This window comes from Brassica oleracea, chromosome C1, assembly GCF_000695525.1.
Source record: "Brassica oleracea var. oleracea cultivar TO1000 chromosome C1, BOL, whole genome shotgun sequence".
In the NCBI taxonomy this organism is placed as follows: Eukaryota; Viridiplantae; Streptophyta; class Magnoliopsida; order Brassicales; family Brassicaceae; genus Brassica; species Brassica oleracea.
Window position 1 is genome coordinate 41,477,425 of NC_027748.1, and position 25,674 is coordinate 41,503,098.

At 33.1% G+C, this 25,674-nt stretch overlaps 2 protein-coding genes and 1 long non-coding RNA gene across 3 annotated transcripts in view; all 3 read right to left on the minus strand.

The window, feature by feature from the left end:
• Positions 1–2,028, minus strand: part of LOC106299972 — a 4,557-nt gene extending 2,529 nt beyond the window's left edge. The window contains exons 1-2 of the long non-coding RNA XR_001261940.1: positions 1,048–2,028; positions 802–938 (exon numbers count right to left, since the gene is read on the minus strand). This is a non-coding gene — a long non-coding RNA (uncharacterized LOC106299972). The remainder of the gene's footprint in view (positions 1–801; positions 939–1,047) is intronic.
• A 549-nt stretch (positions 2,029–2,577) lies between these two features.
• On the minus strand, positions 2,578–5,820 carry LOC106294887 (phosphatidylinositol 4-phosphate 5-kinase 6). The gene is made up of 8 exons (XM_013730583.1): positions 4,503–5,820; positions 4,252–4,419; positions 3,997–4,162; positions 3,798–3,914; positions 3,504–3,697; positions 3,228–3,361; positions 3,095–3,149; positions 2,578–2,990 (listed from the first exon to the last, which is right to left on the minus strand). Exons 1-8 carry the CDS (start codon positions 5,519–5,521, stop codon positions 2,702–2,704), a joined length of 2,142 nt encoding a protein of 713 aa, XP_013586037.1. The 5' UTR covers positions 5,522–5,820; the 3' UTR covers positions 2,578–2,701.
• A 17,227-nt stretch (positions 5,821–23,047) lies between these two features.
• Positions 23,048–25,431, minus strand: LOC106341889 (rhomboid-like protein 19). The gene is made up of 8 exons (XM_013780639.1): positions 25,333–25,431; positions 25,105–25,232; positions 24,714–24,774; positions 24,461–24,627; positions 24,224–24,329; positions 23,937–24,139; positions 23,685–23,822; positions 23,048–23,384 (listed from the first exon to the last, which is right to left on the minus strand). The coding sequence occupies exons 1-8, from the start codon at positions 25,342–25,344 to the stop codon at positions 23,282–23,284; spliced, it is 918 nt and encodes a 305-aa protein (XP_013636093.1). The 5' UTR covers positions 25,345–25,431; the 3' UTR covers positions 23,048–23,281.
• Positions 25,432–25,674: the final 243 nt, after the last annotated feature.

A 25,674-nucleotide genomic window follows, 5' to 3' on the forward strand; every position in this document is an offset into this window, starting at 1 on the left:
TCAATATATAATATCTTAAATTATTTTTTTAAAAATATACATAATTTATATATATAGATTAATCTTCCAAACTTAAACTATTATATTATATATGAATAATGTTTTTAAATGAAAATAATTTCTGATTTTAAAAAAATAAAAACAACAAATGGTTATTTTCAAATAATGGATGTAATTTACATTATACTATCATTTAACAAGTATTAGATACATTTTGATATATCATTATTTTCTATTTCCAGAAAAAAAAAAAATTGCTAAACATCAATATCATCTAGGTTAACTATACTAACAGCACAAATTCAAACATCACAAAAAATGTTTACGTAAACATTATAATACAATAATTTAATAAAAAAATTCAGTTCAAAAAATCAATATTCAAAAGAATAGTTATATACTTAATATTTGAAAATCAAAGATATTTTTGCTAAAATTGTACTTACCTGGCCAAGGAGATCGACCATCTTTTTACGGATCGATCGATTGTTGAGCATGTGGTCGATCCGAAAATACTCTGCAGTTTAATTAAATATCTAAAACATTTATTGCAACACTCAACAGATAGTTTTGCTAAATATGATAACTAGATAGCCAACAAAATTACAAAAAAATATTTAAATTGTAAAAAATATATTAATTTAACGTGTTAAAATTTAAAAATAAAGTTTAATTATGACATGCATCTTAACTAAATATATATCATAACCTAAATATAAATAATTTAACAACTTAAATTAGAAAAAAAATAAAAATCCCGGGCATAGCCCAGGTTAATCCCTAGTTAACAAAAAAAGAAACCTTTGCATGTCACTCCAACTATCTCGAATCCTCAAAAGATGTTCTATGTTCATCATCTCCTCTGAAGCTGGTAATGTTAGGAAGAGAGCTTTTATAAACAGATCTCCTGCAGGAAATTTCTTAGCTTGACCGTTCTTCTGTTCGACATGATTTAGACCGACAGCTATCAATACAAGGATTAAAACTAAACCTAAAGATCATCAAAAACAGAAACCGATTGTAAATAAAAACAATTTAAATCCAAACCTTTATATGGTATCGGTATTCACAAACGATCTGCATACATCTCATCATAAGATGTGGGTCTCTAGAAGAAGGATAGCCAACGAAGAGAAAGAACTGGTGGTCTCAATCTTTGTTTTAACCAGTGTTTTTAAAACCAGACCGACTCGATAGTTGTACCAGTTCGACCATGAACCGGTTACATAGCCGGGTTGGGTCTAATAAATGGTTCGACTATGAACCATTAGCTTCCACAGGAGCCGCCACTTCGTCAGGCGTCTCTACTCAACAATTATAACCGGCTCGTTCTGTGTAATTTCTTCCTTCAACTGTGGTACGGCTGAAAGCAGCACAAGTTGGATAACATCGACATAACCCCTTATAGCTACAGACGTCTGTGATAGAGCTATCTCATCCTTCGATATAATAGATGTGACGAGCGTCAGATATGAAGCTCTACCCCATGTGTATGCAAGAAATTCATTAAGGTCTCTTATCATTTCAACATGCTCCGGTAATATATGAGGAATATGCGGGGAGGGAAACAAGACTGAAGACGTGATGGCAAGGCAGGCGAATTTAATCCTAGTGTCTCTGTCTTTGACAATCTTTTTCTTCAGCATATCAATAACAGTGTCAATGGTACAAGATTTCAGAGAACCAAAAAGCTCGTTCCAATAGAGCTTCTCGTTGAGGGGGTTTTTCTTCTTCTTCTTACAAGGGTCTGCGAGCTTATCACAATTCAGACCAGTCACTATCGCAAACTCCCGCAGTGACATTCTAACAGTGGTTCAGGCAAACAAGATCCAGATCTCGTACTTTTTGTTAACTTTCAAAAGCCTCACAATAATGTACTGACCAAATGTACCAGAGAACGGATGATTCTTGTCAATGGCAAGGATCTTCCCGAAGGTGGAGTTTCGCAAGAAATCTAACTCCTCTTGTTCGGGAGCATCGATGATCATCTCCGTCTTCTTGATTTTGTGGTAAGAGTTGATACGCTTGTCCAATGGTTCCTCGCCAGCGGTGAACATTCTCGGTGGTGGAACGAATCGATCCATCGCGAGGGGAGATGAAGTAAATTATCTGTAAGATATGAGAGATTTAGGATTTGAAAGAGGCGAAACAGTGCTTTAAGAAGCGAAATATTGGTTGGGAAGACGAAATTAAATGGGCTGGTTCATGTCTCTGACTTCTTTCCAAAAAAGAGAGAGGAAGGGTGGAGTGAGACTGTTCTGTTTTCATTCGAAAATGGAGGATGATGGGAATTATCAAACTGAGTGTGAGAGAGTAACTGACACATGTCAGTTTTGCTGCACGCCTTAGGGGAGTAGTTTGAAGGGGTAAAATGGTCACACCATCTAGTTTCCAATTTGCAAGAGCAAACCATTAAATCTATGTGTGTTTGGGTATACCGGCGCCAATTTCTCCTTTTTAAAATGACAATAAACTTGGACGGGATAAGAGTTAAAGAAAAAATACAAGTCAACATCTGTACACATCCTTTCTTTCACGTTTAAAGAAACGCAATACAAAGAAGAAACAATACTTGGTTAAATAAATTAAAATTTACAGATATTTCTATACAGAATATTAGAATTTCTAACAAAAAGAAAACCTCAAGTTCATTGGTCCTTGGGTGTGTGCAAGTTGATTAGAATGGATTGGTCTCAAACTCTCAAGTGTCTTCAACGAAGATCCTGAAGATGAAATCCCTGAAACGTCGAGAGTATTGCTTTGGATCAACAGCTGAGATCGAAGTTGGATCATACTGCATTGATTTATATGCATGTTCAAGCTTCTTGCTTATATCATAGTCTTGTAGAATGTCTATAACACCAAAGTAGAGAATCACGTCGTAAAATTCACCAGTTGGTTCCCCAACAAGCTGATTCTCAGCGTCACTTCTTCTCACTGTTCTTTCAACTCTTGCAGGCATGTTTATACCTAGTTGCATCGATGCTAACCTGAAAAAAAACATTCAAGAACACGCACACTTGTATTACAAAACTCCATTTGCAGTTTCCACATTTATTGTGAGTATATAACCATTGAGTTTTTGGTTCTTTACTTGCTAGCATCAAGAAGAAACCGGTCCATTTCTCCTCGGGAGGGACGATTGTCTCCTGCTCAAACAAGATGAAGTGGCCTCTATCAAGCAAGCTTTAAGATGAATGCTTTGAAAGTTAAGACAAGATTTTTACCGGTCGGGGTTCTAGCACCGGAAGTAGGAGTGGCGGAGTTATTGCACGAAGATTCTCGAAAGTGAAGACCAACCAAGAGACTATAATCCATGATCCTCTCTTGTTCAAGAAATTCACAGTCTTTGTCCACTTGCCTGTCAAGAAAAAAATGTTTCAAATCAGGTGATTCCTAGTTTATCCGATTTGGACTAATGTGGAAAGGATATAATATATATATATATATATATATATATATATATATAACAAGAGTTATATTATAAGTAGTGAATCAGTCACCTGCAGAATTCTTGGAACCATTTCTTTTGCAACCGAAATAAGAAATTTAGATCAAGATCTTTAAGCGTTGTGTTTGGATCTATTTCAGACTCCGGTTTAGTGGTAAGACGGCCATGAGATGATCCTTTGAGGTCAAAACGCCTATGGATGGAGTGGCCAGTACAGAATAGATTCCCCATGATCACAAACCTAACCTGCATGCACAAGTACTCTTCCATCAGTACTTGCAAAACTGAAATTGCTAATAACAATTCACTGCATAGACATGAATACAAAAAAAAAATGGTTGTTGACCTTTTTCTGTGCAGTGCCAGTCAGTTTCACGCAGTGGAGACCGAAGAACTTGGTAACTAGAGTGTTTTCACATGCCCTTACATGGTTGTAGTAAGCCGGAAGCATCCTTATAAGAACCTGTTTCAAATGAAAAAAATACAAATTAGTGGATATTTTGATTAACAGATTTTTTTTAAAAAAATTGTATACTAGTACTTACTTTTGTTTCTGCCTTCTTCATAGTCTTGATCATGTAGCGGTCATCATTGGTCAAGTAGAAGAAACTTCCACTTTTCCCTGGAGATGATAGCTCCCTAAGAGCATCATTGCCACAAATCGATAACATATAATCTGCTGCATCCACATTAAACAGTTTCCGCAGAGTCCTACACAACATTTTCATAAGTTTTCTTAAAACGAAAACACACATAAAAGATATCAAACACCAACCAAAGAAAAAAAAAGAGTTTCTCACCTGAAAACCACAGGACAATAGTCCTTCCATTTGAACTCACAAGACTGGTGCGGAGGAGTGTATTTAGATCCCTCAGATGGAAACTTCGTCCAAAGTTTTTCCTTTGGATCAAACGCAGAAGCCTTCAAATCAAGCGACGTTGCCGGTGCTGGTCTTCCAACAGAATGTCTGACAAAAAGAAACAACAATTATCAAACATAAAAAAAAAAAAGCAAAAACAAACAAAACACAAACAAAAGTATTTAGTTTACCTAATCCCAAGCTGCAAGTTAAGCATGAGATCATAATTCTTATGTCCTTTGGAGATAGTCTGTCCTTGTTTCTTAGCAGGTTGTATTCTCAACGGCCCCAACGGTGATCTGTTACTCTCCGTATCATCTACCTGAAGATAACCAGAACCATTATTCCTCAACTCCATTTCAGCATTACTAACTCTTCCATCAACAGACCTCCTCCTCGGCCTCTCACTGCTCTTGGTCCTGTTCCCACTACTACTCTGCTCAGAAGAAGAACCGTACCAAACCGGCATCTTCTGAGAAGGCAAAACCGGTATCCTCTGACAAGTACAAACCACACACTCACTCAAATCAACGTAGAACACTTGTTGCGGTTGCCAGTCAAAGTTCCCCGTGGACGTCGACGGGTAATAAGTCCCGTTCTGTTCTTTAGGATCTTTACTCCAAACACCGACGTAAAAACTCCCGTCCGACCAACGGAACGTTCCGTTGCCTTTCGGAGCAGAGTCTTCCCAAGACCCGTCGTAACGGTTCCCGTTGCTCCATATCATCGTCCCGTTACCGTTCATCATCCCGTTCTTCCACTGGCCGATATAATGATTCTCGTTCTTCCACTGGTACCTCCCGTGCCCGTCTTGCAACCCCCTCCGCCACTCACCGTCGTAGCAGTCTCCGTTGACATAGCTCTTCGTGCCTTGGCCGTGCCGCAGGTTCATCACCCACGAGCCTCGGTATAAATCTCCGGAGGAGTCTATGTATGTGCCTTTCCCATCCATGTAGCCGTTCTTGAAGTCGCCTTCGTAGGTGGCGCCGCTGGGCCAGCTGAAACGGCCTTTCCCCATGGTTTTGCCGCGGTGCCATTCTCCGACGTACATACAGCCGTCGGTCCAGAGGTATTTGCCGTGCCCGTGGGGGAGGTTGTCTCTCCATTGGCCTGTGTAGAAGTCTCCGCTCGGTAACGCTTTCTCCGCGTGGTAGGTTTCTCCCGTTGGTCGGCTGTAGTCGTCGGCGTCGTCCGCGTGTGCTACCGACATTTCTTATTTTGTTTTGTCTTTTTTTTTTTGTGTTTGTTTCAGATATGTCTTCGTCTTCGTTCCTTCATAGCTAGATCGCTAAGTCGCATTTGGAGGATTTTTTTTAAGACAATGGGAGGATCTTGGTCTTCTTTAGAACAGCGATGAGGACATAGAGAGAGAGGTGAGATGTTTTGATTGGTGTGGAGAAATGGTGATGATCAACAGAAAGATAGAAAGAGACGAGAATGTTGAAACAAGAAGAGGAAGGTATGTTGTGTGTTGAATTGGTGATGGTGATTCGATAGAGAGGTTGAAGAGTTTGGTAATGGCCATATTGTTATTGGAGCTCCGCGTTTGATTCCTAAAGCGACTACCTAACCAGACATCTGGAGGGGCCTCACAATGAGCGACGTGGTTCCCTTGTTAATGCTTACGTCATTTACTATTTTCCTATTTCTTTTTTTTGTCTATAAATAATACTTGTTGTAATGAGAAGTTCCCACCCGGTTATAGTTTTCTTTTAGTTCAAAATGTTTGACCTCATGAATCCGTACCCACCCTCTTTTAATATACGCTTAGGTTGTTGATAACAAAAGATAAGAGAATCGTTGAAAAGGAAAACTAAAATGAAATCAGACATAAAGTAAGAGTTTTGAGAGGTTTATCGACCTTACTAAGTTGCTATGATGCTTCACCGGTCTGACCTAAAATAAACAATGCTTACTTGTTTTTACAGTTTTGTTATTTGGTTTTGTGAAGATGAAAACCTTGATGACCAAGTTACTACGACAAAGATCAAAAGTGCTCAATGTTAACTTCAGCTCTAACTATGGGTGGTGTAAATCAAACTCAAGTTAGACATTTTTTTGGGACCACTTCTTGGGAAACGGCTACACCGCCTCTTCATGATCGTATCCTTTGTATCTCCAAGAGTTGAAAAGCACATTTGGAATGTTGTGGCAAGCGTGACTTGATGATGCAAGCAAGCGTTCAAGTTTGAAAGAAGCGTTTGCGTTAGGTCAAGCCTCAAGGTTCAAGACTTTTCATATAAATAGAAGGTCTTGTTGTATTGAGAAGATGTGAGAGAGAAACATAATACATAGATAGTGAGAAGAGAGAAAACTTGTAAGGTCTAAGCTTTGTGTCGAGTTTTCTCTAGACTTAGGAGTTGACAGAGTGAGTCTTAAGTGCTGGTGAAGGGCATTAAGGCGAGGATCACTTGGAGCTTCTATTGTAAACACTATCTGAATCTAGTGGATTCCGAGTTAAAGACTCGGCCAGACGTAGCTACCCTCGTTAACGGGAGAGAACTGGTTAAAGTCTTGTGTGTGCTCCCTCTTTTACTCTCTTTATCTCCTCTACTTCATATACTGAAGCCTATAATGGAAACCATCATCATAAGAGGGAGCACACACAAGACTTTAACATATAGATTCTGAAAAAAATTCAAAAAATACGACAATATTTTTTTAATGCATAGTTGCATCCTGCACTAATATATGATGATGTTCAAAGAGGTTTGGAGCCTTTGTTGTCTCTGTTATTCAAGAAAATACCGATTTTGGGAATATTATGAAGTTTTACTAAATTAATTGATAAAAAAGTTATAACGATTCCCATATACTATGAAAAAGAGCTTAAAATAAAATAATGCAAATGTAGAATGTGTTTAGAAATTTTAAAACAACACTAAATATTATAGGCTTCGGTATATAAAACATTTACCAAAAACTCAATATTTTCGTAGGGGCTAGTTAACACATGGATTTTGAGAAAATTTCAAAAAATATGAAAATATTGTTTTAATGCGTAGTTGCATCATGCACTAACATATGATAATTTTCAAAGAGGTATGTAGCCTTTGTTGTCTCTATTTTTCAAGGGAATATCGATTTTATAATTTTATAATGGTTAGTCCACTAATTTTGGTAGTATATGAAGTTTTACTAAATTAATTTATAAAAACAATTGGACGATGTTCATTTACCATGAAAAAGAGTTTAGCATATATTAATACAAATGTATAATATGGTTAGAAATTTTAAAACAACACTAAAGATTATAGGCTTCAGTATATAAAGTATTTACCAAAAACTCAATATTTTTGAGAAAATTTCAAAACATATGACAATATTGTTTTAATGCATCGTTGCATCCTGTACTAATATATGATGACGGTCAAACAGGTTTGGAACATTTTTTGTCACTATTTCTCTAGAGAGTAGCGATTTTATAAAGGTTAGTTAACTAATTTAGGGAGTATGTAAAGTTTTACTAAATTAATTTATAAAAAAAATTGAACGATGCTTATTTACCATGAAAAAGAGTGGCATACATTAATACAAATGTAGAATATAGTTAGAAATTTTAAATTAACACTAAAGATTATAAGCTTCAGTATATGAAGTATTTACCAAAAACTCAATATTTTCGTAAGGGTTAACACATAGATTTTGAGAAAATTTCAAAAAATACGACAATATGGTTTTAATGCATAGTTTCATCCTGCACTAATATATGATGATGTTCAAAGAGGTTTGGAGCATTTGTTGTCTCCGTTTTTCAAGAAAATAGTGATTTTATAGTGGTTATTCATCGATTAAGGGAATATTATGAAGTCTTACTAAATTAATTGATAAAAAATTTATAATGATTCCCATATACCATGAAAAATAGCTTAAAATACATTAATACAAATATAGAATGTGGTTAGAAATTTTAAAACAACACAAAAGATTATAGGTTTCAGTATTTAAAACATTTACCAAAAACTCAATATTTAGTGTTGTTAACACATAGATTTTGAGAAAATTTAAAAAAATATGACAATATTGTTTTAATGCATAATTTCATCTTGTACTAGTATATGATTTTATAACGGTTCATCTGATAATTTAGGGAGTATATGAACTTTTAATAAATTAATTTATAAAAACAATTGAACGATGCTTATTTACCATGAAAGAGAGTTTAACATACATTAATACAAATGTAGAATATGGTTAGAAATTTTAAAACAAAACTAAAGATTATAGGCTTTAGTATATAAATTATTTACCAAAAATTCAATATTTTCGTAGGGGTTAACACATAGATTTTGAGAAAATTTCAAAAAATACGACAATATTGTTTTAATGCATAGTTGTATCTTGTACTAATATATGATGATGGTCAAAGAGGTTTGAAGCATTTTTTTGTCTTCATTTCTCTAGAGAATAGCGATTTTATAATGGTTTGTCCACTAATTTAGGGACTATATAAAGTTTTACTAATTTAATTTATAAAAAAAATTGAACGATGTTCATTTACCATGAAAGAGAGTTTAACATACTTTAATACAAATGTAGAATATGGTTAGAAATTTTAAAACAACACTAAAGGTTATAGCCTTCAGTATATAAATTATTTTCCAAAAACTCAATATTTTCGTAAGGGTTAACACATATATTTTGAGAAAATTTCAAAAAATACAAAAATATTGTTTTAATGCATAGTTGCATCCTGCACTAACATATGATGATGTTTAAAGAGGTTTGGAGCCTTTATTGTCTCTATTTTTCAAGAAAATAGTAATTTCATAGTGGTTATTCCACCGATTTAGGGAGTATAATGAAGTTTTATGAAATTAACTGATAAAAAAATTATAATGATTCCCATATACCATGAAAAAGCTTAAAATACATTAATACAAATGTAGAATGTGGTTAGAAATTTTAAAACAACAGTAAAGATTATCGGATTCAGTATATAAAACATTTACCAAAAACTCAATATTTTCGTAGGGGTTAGTTAACAAATGGATTTTGTGAAAATTTCAAAAAATATGAAAATATTGTTTTAATGCATAGTTGCATCTTGCACTAAAATATGATGATGTTCAAAGAGGAATGAAGCATTTGTTGTCTCTATTTTTCAAGAGAATAACGATTTTATAATGGTTAGTCCACTAATTTTGGGAGTATATGAAGTTTTACGAAATTAATTTATAAAAACAATTGAACGATGTTCATTAACCATGAAAAAGAGTTTAGCATACATTAATACAAATGTATAATATGGTTAAAATTTTAAAACAACACTAAAGATTATAGGTTTCAGTATATAAAGTATTTACCAAAAACTCAATATTTTCGTAGGGTTAACACATAGATTTTTAAAACAAATTCAAAAAATATGACAATATTTTTAATGCATAATTGCATCCTGCACTAATATATGATATGTTCAAAGAGGTTTGGAGCCTTTGTTGTCTCCGTTTTTCAAGAAAATAATTATTTTATAGTGGTTATTCCACCGATTTTGGGAATATTATGAAGTTTTACTAAATTAATTGATAAAAAAATTATAATAATTCCCATGTACCATGAAAAAGAGCTTACAATACAATAATACAAATGTAGAATGTGTTTATAAATTTTAAAACAACACTAACGCTTATAGGCTTCAGCATATAAAACATTTACCAAAAACTCAATATTTTCGTAGGGGTTAGTTAACACATGGATTTTGAGAAAGTTTCAAAAAATATAACAATATTGTTTTAATGTGTAGTTGCATCATGCACAAACATATGATGATTTTCAAAGAGGTTTGGAGCCTTTGTTGTCTCTATTTTTCAAGAAAATAGCGATTTTATAATTTTAAAATGGTTAGTCCACTAATTTTGGTAGTATATGAAGTTTTACTAAATTAATTTATAAAAACAATTGAACGATAATCATTTACCATGAAAAAGAGTTTAGCATATATTAATGCAAATGTATAATTTGGTTAGAAATTAAAAAAAAAACACTAAAGATTATAGGTTTTTCTGTATATAAAGTATTTACGAAAAACTCAATATTTTCGTAGGGGTTAACATATGAATTTTGAGAAAATTTAAAAAACAGGACAATATTGTTTTAATGGATAATTGCATCATGCACTAATATATGATAATTTTCAAAGAGGTTTGGAGCCGTGGTTGTCTCCGTTTTTCAAAAAAATAGTGATTTTATATTGGTTATTACATGGGTTTAGGGAGTATTATGAAGTTTTACTAAATTAATTGATAAAAAAATTATAACGATTCCTATATACCATTAAAAAGAGGTTAAAATAAATTAATACAAATGTAGAATGTGGTTAAATATTTTAAAATAACACTAAGGATTATAGGCTTCAGTATATAAAAATTTAACATAAACTCAATATTTTCGTAGAGAACGTATGGATTTTGAGAAAATATCAAAAAATACGACAATATTATTTTAATGCATATTTGAATCCTGCACTAATATATGATAAGGTTCAAAGAGGTATGGAGCCTTTTTTCTCTCTTTTTCAAGAAAATAGCGATTTTATAATGGTTCGTCCACTAATTTTGGGAGTATATGAAGTTTTACTAAATTAATTTATAAAAACAATTGAACGATGCTCATTTACCATGAAAAAAGCTTAAAATAAATTAACACAAATGTAGAATATGGTTAGAAATTTTAAAACAACACTAAAGATTATATGCTTCAGTATATAAAATATTTACCAAAAAATCAAAATTTACACATGAATTTTGAGAAAATTTCAAAAAATACGAAAATATTGTTTTAATGCATAGTTGCATCATGCACTAATATATGATGATGTTCAAATAGGTTTGGAGCCGTGGTTGTCTCCGTTTTTCCAGAAAATAGTGATTTTATAGTGTATATTCAATCGATTTAGGGAGTATTATGAAGTTTTACTAAATTGATTGATAAAAAAATTATAACGATTCCTATTTACCATGAAAAAGAGGTTAAAATAAATTAATACAAATGTAGAATGTGGTTAGAAATTTTAAAACAACACTAAAATTATTGGCTTCAGTATATAAAACATTTACAAAAAACTCAATATTTTCGTAGGGGACACATGAATTTTGAAAAAATTTCAAAAAACATGACAATATTGTTTTAATGCATAGTTGCATCCTTCACTGACATATGATAAGGTTCAAAGAGGTATGGAGCCTTTGTTTTATCTCTTTTCTAGAGAATAGCGATTTTATAATGGTTCGTCCACTAATTTTGGGAGTATATGAAGTTTTACTAAATTAATTTATAAAAACAATTGAACGATGCTCATTTACCATGAAAAAGAGCTAAAAATACATTAACAAAAATGTAGAATGTGGTTAGAAATTTTAAAACAACACTAAAGATTATAGGCTTCGGTATATAAAACATTTACCAAAAACTCAATATTTTCATAGGGGTAAACACATGGATTTTGAGAAAATTTCAAAAACTATGACAATATTGTTTTAAAGCATAATTGTATCATGTACTAACATATGATGATGTTCAAAGAGGTATGGAGCCCTTGTTGTCTCTATTTTTCAAGAGAATAGTGATTTTATAAAGGTTAGTCTACTAATTTAGGGTGTATATGAAGTTTTACTAAATTAATTTATAAAAACAATTGAACGATGCTCATTTACCATGAAAACGAATTTAGCATACATTAATACAAATTTAGAATAGGGTTAGAAATTTTAAAACAACACTAAAGATTATAGGCTTCAATATATAAAACATTTAACAAAAACTAAATATTTTCGTAAGGGGTAACACATGGATTTTGAGAAAATTTCAAAAAATATGACAATATTGCTTTAATGCATAGTTGCATCATGCTAACATATGATGATGTTCAAAGAGGTATGAAGCTTTTGTTGTCTACGTTTTTCAAGGAAATAGTGATTTTATAGTGGTTATTCCATCGATTTAGGGAGTATTAAGAAGTTGTAATAAATTAATTGATAAAAATATTATAACGATTCCCATATACTATGAAAAAGAGCTTATAATACATTAATACAAATGCAGAATGTTATCAGAAATTTAAAACAACACTAAATATTATAGGCTTCAGTATATAAAATATTTACCAAAAATTCAATATTTACACATGAGTTTTGAGAAAATTTCGAAAAATACGAAAATATTGTTCTAATGCATAGTTGCATCATGCACTTATATATGATGATGTTCAAAGAGGTTTGGAGCAGTGGTTGTCTCCGTTTTTCAAGAAAATAGTGATTTTATAGTGTATATTCCATCGATTTAGGGAGTATTATGAAGTTTTACTAAATTGATTGATAAAAAAATTATAACGATTCCTATATACCATGAAAAAGAGGTTAAAATAAAGTAATACAAATGTAGAATGTGGTTAGAAATTTTAAAACAACACAAAAGATTATAGGTTTCAGTATATAAAATATTTACCAAAAACTCAATATTTTCGTAGGGGACACATGAATTTTGAGAAAATTTCAAAAAATATGACAAAATTGTTTTAATGCATAGTTGCATCCTGCACTAACATATGATAAGGTTCAAAGAGGTATGTAGCATTTGTTTTCTCTCTTTTTCACGACAATAGCGATTTTATAATGGTTCGTCCACTAATTTTGGGAGTATATGAAGTTTTACTAAATTAATTTATAAAAACAATTGAACGATGCTCATTTACCCTGAAAAAGAGCTTAAAATACATTAACACAAATGTAGAATGTGGTTAGAAATTTTAAAACAACAATAAAGATTATAGACTTCGGTATATAAAACAATTACCAAGAACTCAATATTTTCGTACGTGTAAACACATGGATTTTGAGAAAATTTCAAACAATATTAAAATATTGTTTTAAATCATAATTGCATCATGTACTAACTGATGATGATGTTCAAAGAGGTATGGAGCCTTTGTTGTCTCTATTTTTCAAGAGAATAGTGATTTTGTAAAGGTTAGTCCACTAATTTAGGGAGTATATATGAAGTTTTACTAAATTAATTTATAAAAACATTTGAACGATGCTCATTTACCATGAAAAAGAGTTTAGCATACATAAGTACAAATGTAGAATATGGTTAGAAATTTTAAAACAACACTAAAGATTATAGGCTTCAGTATATGAAGTATTTACCAAAAACTCAATATTTTCGTAGGGGGTTAGGTTAACACTTAGATTTTGAGGAAATTTCAAAAAATACGACAATATTGTTTTAATATATAGTTGCATCCTGCACCAACATATGATGATGCTCAAAGAGATTTGGAGCCTTTTTTGTCTTCGTTTTTCAAGAAAATAGTGATTTTATAGTGGTTATTCCATCGATTTCGGGAGTATTATGAAGTTTTACTAAATTAATTTATAAAAAAATTATATTGATTCCCATATACCATAAAAAAGAGCTTAAAATACATTAATACAATGTAGAATGTTATTCGAAATTTTAAAACAACACTAAAGATTATAGGCTTCAGTATATAAAATATTTACCAAAAACTCAAAACACATGGATTTTGAGAAAATTTCAAAAAATATGACAATATTGTTTTAATGCATAGTTGCATCATGTACTAACATATGATGATGTTCAAAGAGGTACTTAGTCTTTGTTGTCTCCTTTTTTTTAGGTGAATAGTGATTTTATAATGGTCAGTCAACTAATTTAGGGAGTATATGAAGTTTTACTAAATTAATTTGTAAAAACATTTGAACGATGTTCATTTACCATAAAAAAGAGTTTAGCATATATAAATACAAATGTAGAATATGGCTAGAAATTTTAAAACAACAATAAAGATTATAGGCTTCGTGTATGAAGAATTTACCAAAAACTCAATATTTTCGTAGGGGGTTAGGTTAACACGTAGATTTTGATAAAATTACAAAAAATACGACAATATTGTTTTAATGCATAGTTGTATCATGCACTAACACATGATGATGGTCAAAGAGCTTTGGAGCATTTGTTGTCTCCGTTTTTGAAGAAAATAGTGATTTTATAGTGGTTATTCCATCGATTTAGGGAGTATTATGAAGTTTTACTAAATTAATTGATAAAAAATTATAACGATTCCCATATACCATTAAAAAGAGCTTAAAATACATTAATACAAATATATAATGTTATTAGAAATTTTAAAACAACACTAAAAATTATATGCTTCAATATATTAAATATTTACCAAAAACTCAATATTTCCGTAGGGAACACATGAATTTTGAAATTTTTTCAAAAAATATGAAAATATTATTTTAATGCATAGTTGCATCCTGCACTAATATATGATGATGTTCAAAGAGGTTTGGAGCCGTGGTTGTCTATGTTTTTCAAGAAAAGGTGATTTTATAGTAGTTATTCCAACGATTTAGCGAGTATTATGAAGTCTTACTTACTTAATTTATTGATAAAAAAATTATAACGATTCCTATATACCATGAAACATAGCTTAAAATAAATTAATAAAATTGTAGAATGTGGTTAGAAATTTTAAAACAACACTAAAGATTATAGGCTTCAATATATAAAACATTTACCAAAAACTCAATATTTTCGTAGGGGACACATAAATTTTGAGAAAAAATTTCAGAAAATACAACCATATTGTTTTAATGCATAGTTGCATTCTTCATTAACATTTGATGATGTTCACAGAGGTTTGGAGCCTTTGTTGTCTACGTTTTTTAAGAAAATAGTGATTTTATATTAATTATTCCATCGATTTATGGTGTATTATAAAGTTTTGCTAAATTAATTGATAAAAATTATAACCATTCCCATATACAATGAAAAAAGCTTAAAATACATTAATACAAATGTAGAATGTGATTAGAAATTTTAAAATAACACTAAAGATTATAGGCTTTAGTATATAAAACATTTAACAAAAACTAAATATTTTCGTAGGGGTACACATGGATTTTGAGAAAATTTCAAAAAATGAATTTTGAGAAAATTTCAAAAATATAACAATATTGTTTTAATGCATATTTACATCATGTACTAACATATGATGATGTTCAAAGAGGTATGAAGCCTTTGTTGTCTCTATTTTTCAAGAGAATAGTGATTTTATAATGGTTAGTTCACTATTATAGGGAGTATATGAAATTTTACTAAATTAATTTATAAAAACAATTGAACGATGCTCGTTTACCATGAAAAAGAGTTTAGCATACTTTAATAAAAATGTAGAATATAGTTAGAAATTTTAAAACAACACTAAAGATTATAGGCTTTAGTAAATTAATTATTTACCAAAAACTCAATATTTTCGTAGGGGTTAACACATAGATTTTGAGAAAATTTCAAAAAATACGACAATATTGTTTTAATGCATAGTTGCATCCTGCACTAACATATAATGATGCTCAAAGAGGTTTGGAGTCTTTGTTGTCTCCGTGTTTCAAGAAAATAGTGATTTTATAGTGGTTATTCCATCACTTTAGGGAGTATTTTGAAGTTTTACTAAATTAACTGATAAAAAAATTATAACGATTCCCATATACCATGAAAAAGAACATAAAATGCATTAATATAAATGTAAAATATGGTTAGATATTTTAAAACAACACTAAATATTATAGACTTCAGTATATAAAATATTTACCAAAAGCTCAATATTTTCGTAGGAAGTTAACACATTGATTTTGATAAAATTTCAAAAAATATGACAATATTGTTTTAATGCATAGTTTCATCCTGCACTAACATATGATGATGTTCAAAGAGGTATGGAGCCTTTGTTGTCTCTATTTTTCAAGAAAGTAATGATTTTATAAAGGTTAGTCCACTAATTTAGGGAGTATGCGAAGTTTTACTAAATTAATTTATAAAAACAATTGAACGATGCTCATTTACCATTAAAAAGATTTTAGCATACATTAATACAAATGTTGAATATGGTTAGAAATTTTAAAACAACACTAAATATTATAGGCTTCAGTATATGAAGTATTTACCAAAAACTCAATATTTTTGTAGGGGATGGTTACACATAGATTTTGAGAAAATTTTAAAAAAATACGACAATATTGTTTTAATGCATAGTTGCATTCTGAACTAACATATGATGATGTTCAAACAGGTTTGGAGCCTTTGTTATCTCTGTGTTTCAAGAAAATAGTGATTTTATAGTAATTATTCCAACGATTTAGGGACTATTATGAAGTTTTACTAAATTAATTGATAAAAAATTACAATGATTCTCATATACCATAAAAGGAGCTTAAAATACATTAATATAAATGTAGAATGTGATTAGAAATTTTAACAACCACACTAAAGATTATAGGCTTCAGTATATAAAACATTTACCAAAAACTCAATATTTTCGTAGGAAGTTAACATATTGATTTTGAGAAAATTTCAAAAAATATGACAAAATTGTTTTAATGCATAGTTGCATCCTGCACTAACATATGATGTTCAAAGAGGTATGAAGCATTTGTTGTCTCTATTTTTCAAGAAAATAGTGATTTTATAATGATTAATCCACTAATTTAGAAAGTATATGAAGTTTTACTAAATTAATTTATAAAAACAATTGAAAAATGCTCATTTACCATGAAAAAGATTTTAGCATACATTAATACAAATGTATAATATGGTTAGAAATTTTAAAACAACACTAAAGATTATAGGCTTCAGTATATGAAGTATTTACCAAAAACTCAATATTTTCGTAGGGGATGGTTACACATAGATTTTGAGAAAATTTCAAAAAATATGACAATATTGTTTTAATGCATAGTTGTATCATGCACTAACATATGATGATTTTCAAAGAGGTTCGGAGCCTTTGTTTTCTCTGTTTTTCAAGAAAATAGTGATTTTATAGTGGTTATTCCATCGATTTAGGGAATATTATGAAGTTTTACTAAATTAATTGATAAAAAATTATAATGATTCCCATATACAATAAAATGAGCTTAAAATACATTAATATAAATGTAGAATGTGGTTAGAAATTTTAAAATAACACTAAAGATTATACGTTTCAGTATATAAAACATTTACCAAAAACTAAATAGTTTCGTAGGGGGGTACACATGGAGTTTGAGAAAATTTCCAAAAATATGACAATATTGTTTTAATGCATAGTTGCATCTTGCACTAACATATGATGATGTTCAAACAGGTTTGGTGCCTTTGTTGTCTCTGTTTTCAAGAAAATAGTGATTTTATAGTGGTTATTTCATCGATTTAGGAAATATTATGAAGTTTTACTAAATTAATTGATAAAAAATTTATAACGATTCTCATATACCAGGAAAAAGAGCTTAAAATACATTAATACAAATGTAGAATATGATTAGAAATTTAAAATAACACTAAAGATTATAGGCTTCAATATATAAAACACTTACCAAAAACTCAGTATTTTCGTTGGCTTTTAGTATACATGGATTTTGAGAAAATTTCAAAAAATATGAAAATATTGTTTTAATGCATAGTTGCATTTTTCACTAACATATGATGATGTTCAAAGAGGTATGGAGCCTTTGTTGTCTCCATTTTTCGAGAGAATATCAATTTTATAATGGTTAGTCCATTAATTTAGAGAGTATATGAACTTTTACTAAATTAATTTACAAAAACAACTGAACGATGTTCATTTACCATGAAAATAGTTTAGCAAACATTAATACAAATGTATAATATGATTAGAAATTTTAAAACAACACTAAAGTTTATAGGCTTCAGTATATAAAGTATTTACCAAAAACTCAATATTTTCGTAGGGGGTTGGTTAACACATAGATTTGAGATAAAATTTCAAAAAATACGACAATATTGTTGTAATGCATAGTTACATCCTGCACTAACATACGATTATGTTCAAAGAGGTTTGGAGCCTTTGTTGTCTCTGTTTTTCAAAATAGTGATCTTATAGTGGTTATTCCATCGATTTATGGAGTATTATGAAGTTTTACTAAATTAATTGATAAAAAATTTATAAAGATTCCCATATACCATGAAAAAGAGCTTAAAATACATTAATACAAATGTAGAATGTGGTTAGAAATTTTAAAACCACACTAAAGATTATAGGCTTCAGTATATAAAACATTTACCAAAAACCAAATATTTTCGTAGGGGTTAGTTAACAAATGGATTTTGAAAAAAATTAAAAAAATATAACAATATTATTTTAATGCATAATTTCATCCTGCACTAACATATGATGATGTTCAAAGAGGTATGAAGCATTTGTTGTCTCTATTTTTCAAGAGAATAGCGATTTTATAATGGTTACTCCACTAATTTAGGGAGTATATGAAATTTTACTAAATTAATTTATAAAAACAATTGAATGATGCTCATTTACCATGAAAAAGAGTTTAGCATACATTAATACAAATGTAGAATATGGTTAGAAATTTTAAAACAACATTAAATATTATAGGCTTAAGTATATAATGTATTTACCAAAAACTCAATATTTTCGTTGGGGGTTAACACATAGATTTTGAGAAAATTTCAAAAAATAAGACAATATTGTTTTAATGCATAGTTACATCATCCACTAACATATGATGATATTGTTCTCTTGACAAACGTCAGGTACATTCCTGACATGGATAGAAATCTTCTATCTTTGGGAACTCTGGAAAAAGCAGGTTACAAGTTTGAGTCAGAGAATGGTGTTCTTAGTGTCAAAGCTGGTGACCAGATTTTTCTCACTGGAAGGAGATATGATACTTTGTATCTGTTACAGTGGAGACCTGTAACAAATGCAGCTCTCATTGCAAGACAAGATGATACGGTCCTGTGGCACAGAAGGCCGGGGCATATGAGCATGAAGAACATGAATATCTTGCTCAAGAAGGGTTTTCTGGACAGGAAGAAGGTATCTAACATGGAACCATGTGAAGATTGCATCTATGGGCGAGCTAAAAGAGTGGGTTTCAACTTGGCTCAGCATGATACTAGAGAGAAGCTTGAGTATGTCCACTCTGACCTATGGGGAGCGCCATCAGTACCACCATCTCTGAGTAAAAACCAGCACTTCATCTCCTTTGTAGAAGATCATACCCGAAAGGTGTGGGTTTACTTTCTGAAAACGAAGGATGAAGCCTTTGGGAAGTTCGTAGAGTGGCTCAGTCTGGTGGAGAATCAAAGTGAGAAGAGGCTGAAGACGTTGAGAACAGACAACGGTCTAGAATTCTGCAACAGACAGTTTAATGAGTTCTGTGAAGCTAAGGGGATTCAACGGCACAGAACATGCGCCTACACTCCACAACAAAATGGAGTTGCAGAGCGCATGAAAGAACACTCATGGAGAAGGTGAGAAGCATACTCAGTGACTCTGGTCTCCCAAAGAGATTTTGGGCAGAGGCGACTCAGACAGCAGCTATTCTCATCAACAAAACACCCTCTTCAACTCTAAACTTTGATATACCTGACAAGAAGTGGGTTGGAAGAACTCCAGCTTATAGCTATCTGAGAAGGTTCGGGTGTGTAGCATATGTACACACTGATGATGGTAAGCTCAGTCCTAGAGCTAAGAAAGGTGTTCTAATTGGATAACCCCCAGGCGTGAAAGGATAGAAGGTCTGGCTACTCGAAGAGAATGTATCTTACAAAGATGTGATGCCAAAACAACCTAACTCCTATGAAGAAGAAGACGTTCCTCCAGGCTCATACCTTGATCTAGATTTGGAAGCAGAAGATAGTATCACCTCAGGTGGAGAAGGTACTAATGATCAACTACCAAATCCAAGTGCTAGATCTTCGCCTCCATCTCCATCATCATCAAGTAGTATAAGTAGCATCAGTCATGATGATACAAGTCAAACACCTCTGAGCTATCACCTAGCAAGGGATCGAGATAGGAGAGCAGTAAGACCTCCAAGGCGCTTTGATGATGAGGATTACTTTGCTGAGGCATTGTATACAACTGAAGATGGTGGTGAAGTAGAGCCTGAAGACTACCAAGAAGCTACCAGGAGTGTAAACTGGGAAGATTGGAAAGCTGCCAATGCCATGGATGAAGAAATGAGTTCGCAAGCCAATAATCATACCTGGACAGTGGTAAAGAGGCCTGAGAATCAAAGAGTCATTGGGAGTCGTTGGATTTACAAATATAAGCTTGGAATCCCTGGAGTGGAGCAGTCTAGATTCAAAGCAAGATTAGTAGCCAAAGGCTATGCTCAGAGAGAAGGAATTGACTACCACGAGATCTTTGCTCATGTTGTTAAACACGTATCCATAATGATATTGTTGTCTATGGTGGCTCAAGAAGACATGGAGCTTGAGCAATTGGACGTCAAAACAACTTTTCTACATGGTGAACTAAAAGAGAAGATCTACATGACTCCACCGGAAGGGTTGAATCAATGTTTGAAGAAGATGAAGTGTGTCTACTCAACAAATCTCTGTATGGTCGTAAACAAGCACCAAGACAATGGAATGAAAAGTTTGATGCTTACATTACAGAGATTGGGTTTGTAAGAAGCGAGTATGACAGTTGTGCTTACATCAAGGAGCTTGCAGAAGGCTCAAGGATGTATCTTCTCATCTATGTAGATGATATGCTAATAGCAGCCAAGGACCTAGAAGCTATTCAACATCTCAAGAAGGAGCTCAGCCTGAAGTTTGAAATGAAAGACTTGGGCGCTGCAAAGAGGATACTGGGTATGGAGATTGTTAGAGACAGGGCAGCTGGTGAATTGTGGTTGTCTCAGGAAGGCTACCTGAACAAGATCCCAGACACCTATGGAATGTTAGAAGATAAGTCGGTTTCAACGCCTCTGGGAGCTCACCTGAAGATGAGGGCTGCTACTGAAGAACAGCTAGCCAAAGATGAAGAGTTCATGAAGTCTATTCCTTACTCAAATGATGTGGGCAGTATCATGTATGCCATGATAGGAACTCGTCCTGATCTAGCTTATCCAGTGGGTATTATCAGTAGCTATATGAGCAATCCTATCAAAGAGCACTGGAATGGAGTTAAGTGGGTCATGAGATACATCAAAGGCAGTCTGACCACAAAGCTTTTGTTCAAGAAAAGTTCTGAGTTCAAGATCGCTGGTTACTGCGATGATGATTTTGCTGCGGATCCTGATAGAAGAAGATCAATAACTGGTTTGGTGTTCACTCTTGGAGGAAATACCATAAGCTGGAAGTCAGGATTGCAGCGAGTTGTGGCCTTGTCCACAACAGAATCTGAGTATATGTCATTGACTGAAGCTGTGAAAGAAGCCGTATGGCTTAAAGGTTTATTGAAGGAGTTTGGCTACGATCAGAAAAGAGTGGAGATTTTATGTGATTCTCAAAGTGCAATAGCACTCTCCAAGAACAATGTGCACCATGAACGGAATATTGATGTCAAGTGTCACTACATTCGGGAGATCATTGCAAGTGGTGACATTGATGTTGTAAAGATTTCAACGGAAAAGAACACGACTGATATTTTCACAAAGACTCTGGCAGTTAGCAAGTTTCAGACAGCCTTGAACTTGCTACATGTCAGACCTGAGTAGTAAAACTCAGGGGTTCCGAGTCTTGTAATCTTGTAACTAGATTCAAAGTTATTGTTTCTCTCTCTCTCTCAATGTGTGTGTGGAAGTATGGTTTTGTCATCAAGATTTCAGGTGGAGATTTGTGAAGATGAAAACCGTGATGACCAAGTTACTACAACAAAGATCAAAAGTGCTCAACGTTAACTTCAGCTCTAACTATGGGTGGTGTAAATCAAACTCAAGTTAGACATGCTTTTGGGACCACTTCTTGGGAAACGGCTACACCGCCTCTTCATGATCGTACCGTTGTCCTCTGTGTCTCCAAGAGTTCAAAAGCACATTTGGAATGTTGTGGCAAGCGTGACTTGATGATGCAAGCAAGCGTTCAAGTTCGAAAGAAGCGTTTGCGTTAGGTCAAGCCTCAAGGTTCAAGACTTTTCATATAAATAGAAGGTCTTGTTGTATTGAGAGGATTTTAGAGAGAAACATAATACATAGATAGTGAGAAGAGAGAAAACTTGTAAGGTCTAAGCTTTGTGTTGAATTTCTCTAGACTTAGGAGTTGACAGAGTGAGTCTTAAGTGCTGGTGAAGGGCATTAAAGCGGGTCACTTGTAGCTTCTATTGTAAACACTATCTGAATCTAGTGGATTCCGAGTTAAAGACTCGGCCAGACGTAGCTACCTTCCTTAACGGGAGTGAACTGGTTAAAGTCTTGTGTGTGCTCCCTCTTTTACTCTCTTTATCTCCTCTACTTCTCTCACAACTCCATTATCCTCTGTTTCCCCTGTTCTCAGTCCTCTGTTCTTGTGTTTGTTGAGTATTCTCCTAAAGGAAAGTCACCCCTTGAGGGTAAAGAAACTTAACAGGTTTGTCTTTTTTTTTTGTCTTTTTTTTCAAACATCAACTATCATTTACCAATTCGTAAATTTCAACCTTATAAAAATCTTAACCCTCTGTAAAATGCCGAAATCTAGTATAATTTAGAAACACTTAGAAGAAAAATCCTACCTACCTAATCATAAACAACATTATATTTTCACGAATGCAAGAACAAATTCATCCCACAACTCGGAATGAACCGCCTCTTAGACAATATAATTAAACCACAAAAGCAAGAGTACAAAGCTCCGTCTAACCACTCAGTCAAACCTAACTTAAGAATTCTAATCATATCCCCCAACGGTTGGAACCAAAGAATCAGAATGGAGTTCTTGTTTGTGTGATCGACTGTGACTATGAAACAAAAATAACAAGTTAGGAAAAGTGAAACATGAATAACTTTTATATTCTCTCGTCCAAGGAAACTTGTTCGTTTCTAACGGGTTGGTTTGTCCAAGGAAATGCACTAATTTTCCGAGCTGTCATTAGGAATTTACGGACTAGCTGATTGATTCTGTATAAAGCCAATTTAATTAACAAAAAATAAACACTGTCCACCTGAAACAAGTAAGAACCCCCACACAGCTTCTTCAATACACTAGTTGCAGTCTCCACTTAAACGCTATCCAAAGCATCACTCTGTGACTCTTCTTTGTTCCTTGGAGGAACCAACCTTTCAGTTGCAAGTCTCTCCTCTAGAGCCCTTGCTCCTCTTTCTCTGCAACCACAAGATTTTTTGAAACGTCAAAAGAAGGTGGAGTTTCTTTTTGAGAATCAGAAACAGTTTTCTCAGGTTTTGGTTCGGTACAAACTAGGCAACGTCTTTACATTTTGATACAAGTGATGACAAGGCAGTCCTATCTATTCTTAGATCATTCATTACCTTGATTTGCATCAACCAAAATCTAAGATCATGTTTCAACAATGTCTAGCCAAAAGAGAAGCTGGGGATTTGCATCCACACTACCATTGAAGTAGAGCAGGAAAGAGATAAAAACGTAAAACAAACGAATGTTACCTCCTCCTAGATGCTTCAGCAGAGTCAGAACCGGGTAATGGAGCACCGCTGGTAGTATAACCATGGTCCTCGCTGGTGGCATTTGATCGTCCACAAAGCATCCGATGAAAGATTGAGGCTATAGGGTCAATTATCGGTCTGCATTTTATCAGGAAACACAAAAAAATTACAAACAACGCCTGAGGAAAGTATTTACTTTGAGGGAAAACTCGAAAGTATAGTTGCAAAAAAAGAGGAGGAATATTCATTCACCTGAGAAGTTCAGGAAAGAAAGTAGAGAAGGCAAAGTCATCACTCGGATCACCTCTGAGCTTTGTTTCTGGCCTCCTCTGAAAGTATCTTAGGTATAACCAGCCCATATATGTACCGAATATCAAAGTGGGAAGATACGCTGCTGAATTTAGTGTGAAGAAGCTTGAGGCTATTGACAAAACTAGCATAATAGAGGGCAACCACTGCACCACATAAACCACAAGCAACGATAGGATGTGAGGCACTTCTTCGACTAGCCGCAGTTAAAGCAAAAAAGGGAATATTACCTTTGCTTTGATCTTTACGAGCAACACCTCCTGGTCAGGTATTATCTGCTTTATCCCGACAAGAAGACCTGCCAAGACACCATGAAAACCTGCAAAGGGCATATATCTAGCCACGAGAAAACAGACAACAGGTTACATAACTACAGACAAGGAAGACATCACGTCATATGTAAGCGAGAGAGGATAGAAACAAACAAGCATAAACTTAACACGTAAAGGGTGTTAGAGAGTACTCACAGGTAGATTTCGAGCCTGGTAATGTAGTACAAAGCAATGGCTGTGACGAAAACACAGAGATAGGTAAGGAAGTTCACGACAAAGATGAACTTAAGAAACTCCTTGGAACCCCAGACAGGCTCCAGGAACTTCCCCATAAAGAGGAGAGAAACCGTGCTGATGACAACCTTGCAACATTGCACAAACAGTCAACTCATGTATCCAATCCATACATTACAGATTCAAAAATGTGGATTGGATAGAAAACATATACCCCATGTACAGAGAGTTCAAAGTAGCCGCTAGTAATCAGGTTCCAGCCAAAAGGAATAGTCCTACAAATGAAGAAGAGTGTAAGGGCATGATTAACAACTTATGATTTGACATTTTTTTTTAACACTTTTAGGCTAAGAAACAGCTCTTATATGTCTTATCTAAGAGACGGTTGTTAGTTTTTCTTGGTTAAGCTAAAACCCAAGTTAATAGACTCGGGTTAATCATGGTCTAACAAACTCAGTAACTGCCCAAAAGTAATTCTGATTACATACATCAAATTGGGAAACCTAAGCAATATAATCTCTAACTGATTTAAACAAAATAGGAACCCTAATTTACTCCAAAGCACGCAAAATCAATCAGATGATCGATTCAGTGAGAAGGAGTACCTCGCCGGAATGAGAGCGAGGTAAGGGACGGTGGCGGGAACGAACTGAACCAGGAGGTGTCCCACCACAAGCACCAGAGCGAGTCCTTTGCAGAGCTTAGTGAAATTGGTGAACATACTCGTTATTCCCTGAATCGGACAATGTGAAAACAAAAGAGTTAGATTCGTAGATCAGATGAAAAAGCTCTATCGATCGAATCTCGTAGATCTGATTATTATATCTACGTACCGGAGAACTCATCGTCGCCGGATTATCAGAGAGAGTGTGACAAATCTGAGATCTCCTGACGATAGATCTCGTCGACGAGTCCGATTATTTTCTCCACAATTAAATATCTGAGTATATATAATAATTATACTATACGACGTCGTGTTACTAGATTTATTATAAGTTTATAAGCAAAGCTAAAACTAAAACCACGCGGTAATTACTTTCAACATTATGTATGTGTCTATGTTGTAAACTTGTAGTAAGAAATTTTGAAGTTATTATTCAGGCTAAGTTATTGTATAACCATTTTTCTATTAATTTAATGCTTGGATTATTATTATCCAATTCCAGGTTTTATAT

Excerpts from the sequence above, each read along its gene's own strand:
- LOC106294887 (XM_013730583.1), bottom strand. The coding sequence starts at position 5,521 with ATGTCGGTAGCACACGCGGACGACGCCGACGACTACAGCCGACCAACG. Across the intron at positions 4,163-4,251 it reads TATTGTCCTGTGGTTTTCAG|GACTCTGCGGAAACTGTTTA; the intron begins GTGAGAAACTCT and ends AATGTTGTGTAG. Across the intron at positions 3,362-3,503 it reads TGGTTCCAAGAATTCTGCAG|GCAAGTGGACAAAGACTGTG; the intron begins GTGACTGATTCA and ends TTTTCTTGACAG.
- LOC106341889 (XM_013780639.1), bottom strand. Across the intron at positions 24,628-24,713 it reads TTGAACTCTCTGTACATGGG|GTTGTCATCAGCACGGTTTC; the intron begins GTATATGTTTTC and ends CAATGTTGCAAG. Across the intron at positions 23,385-23,684 it reads GCTGAAGCATCTAGGAGGAG|AGAAAGAGGAGCAAGGGCTC; the intron begins GTAACATTCGTT and ends TTGTGGTTGCAG.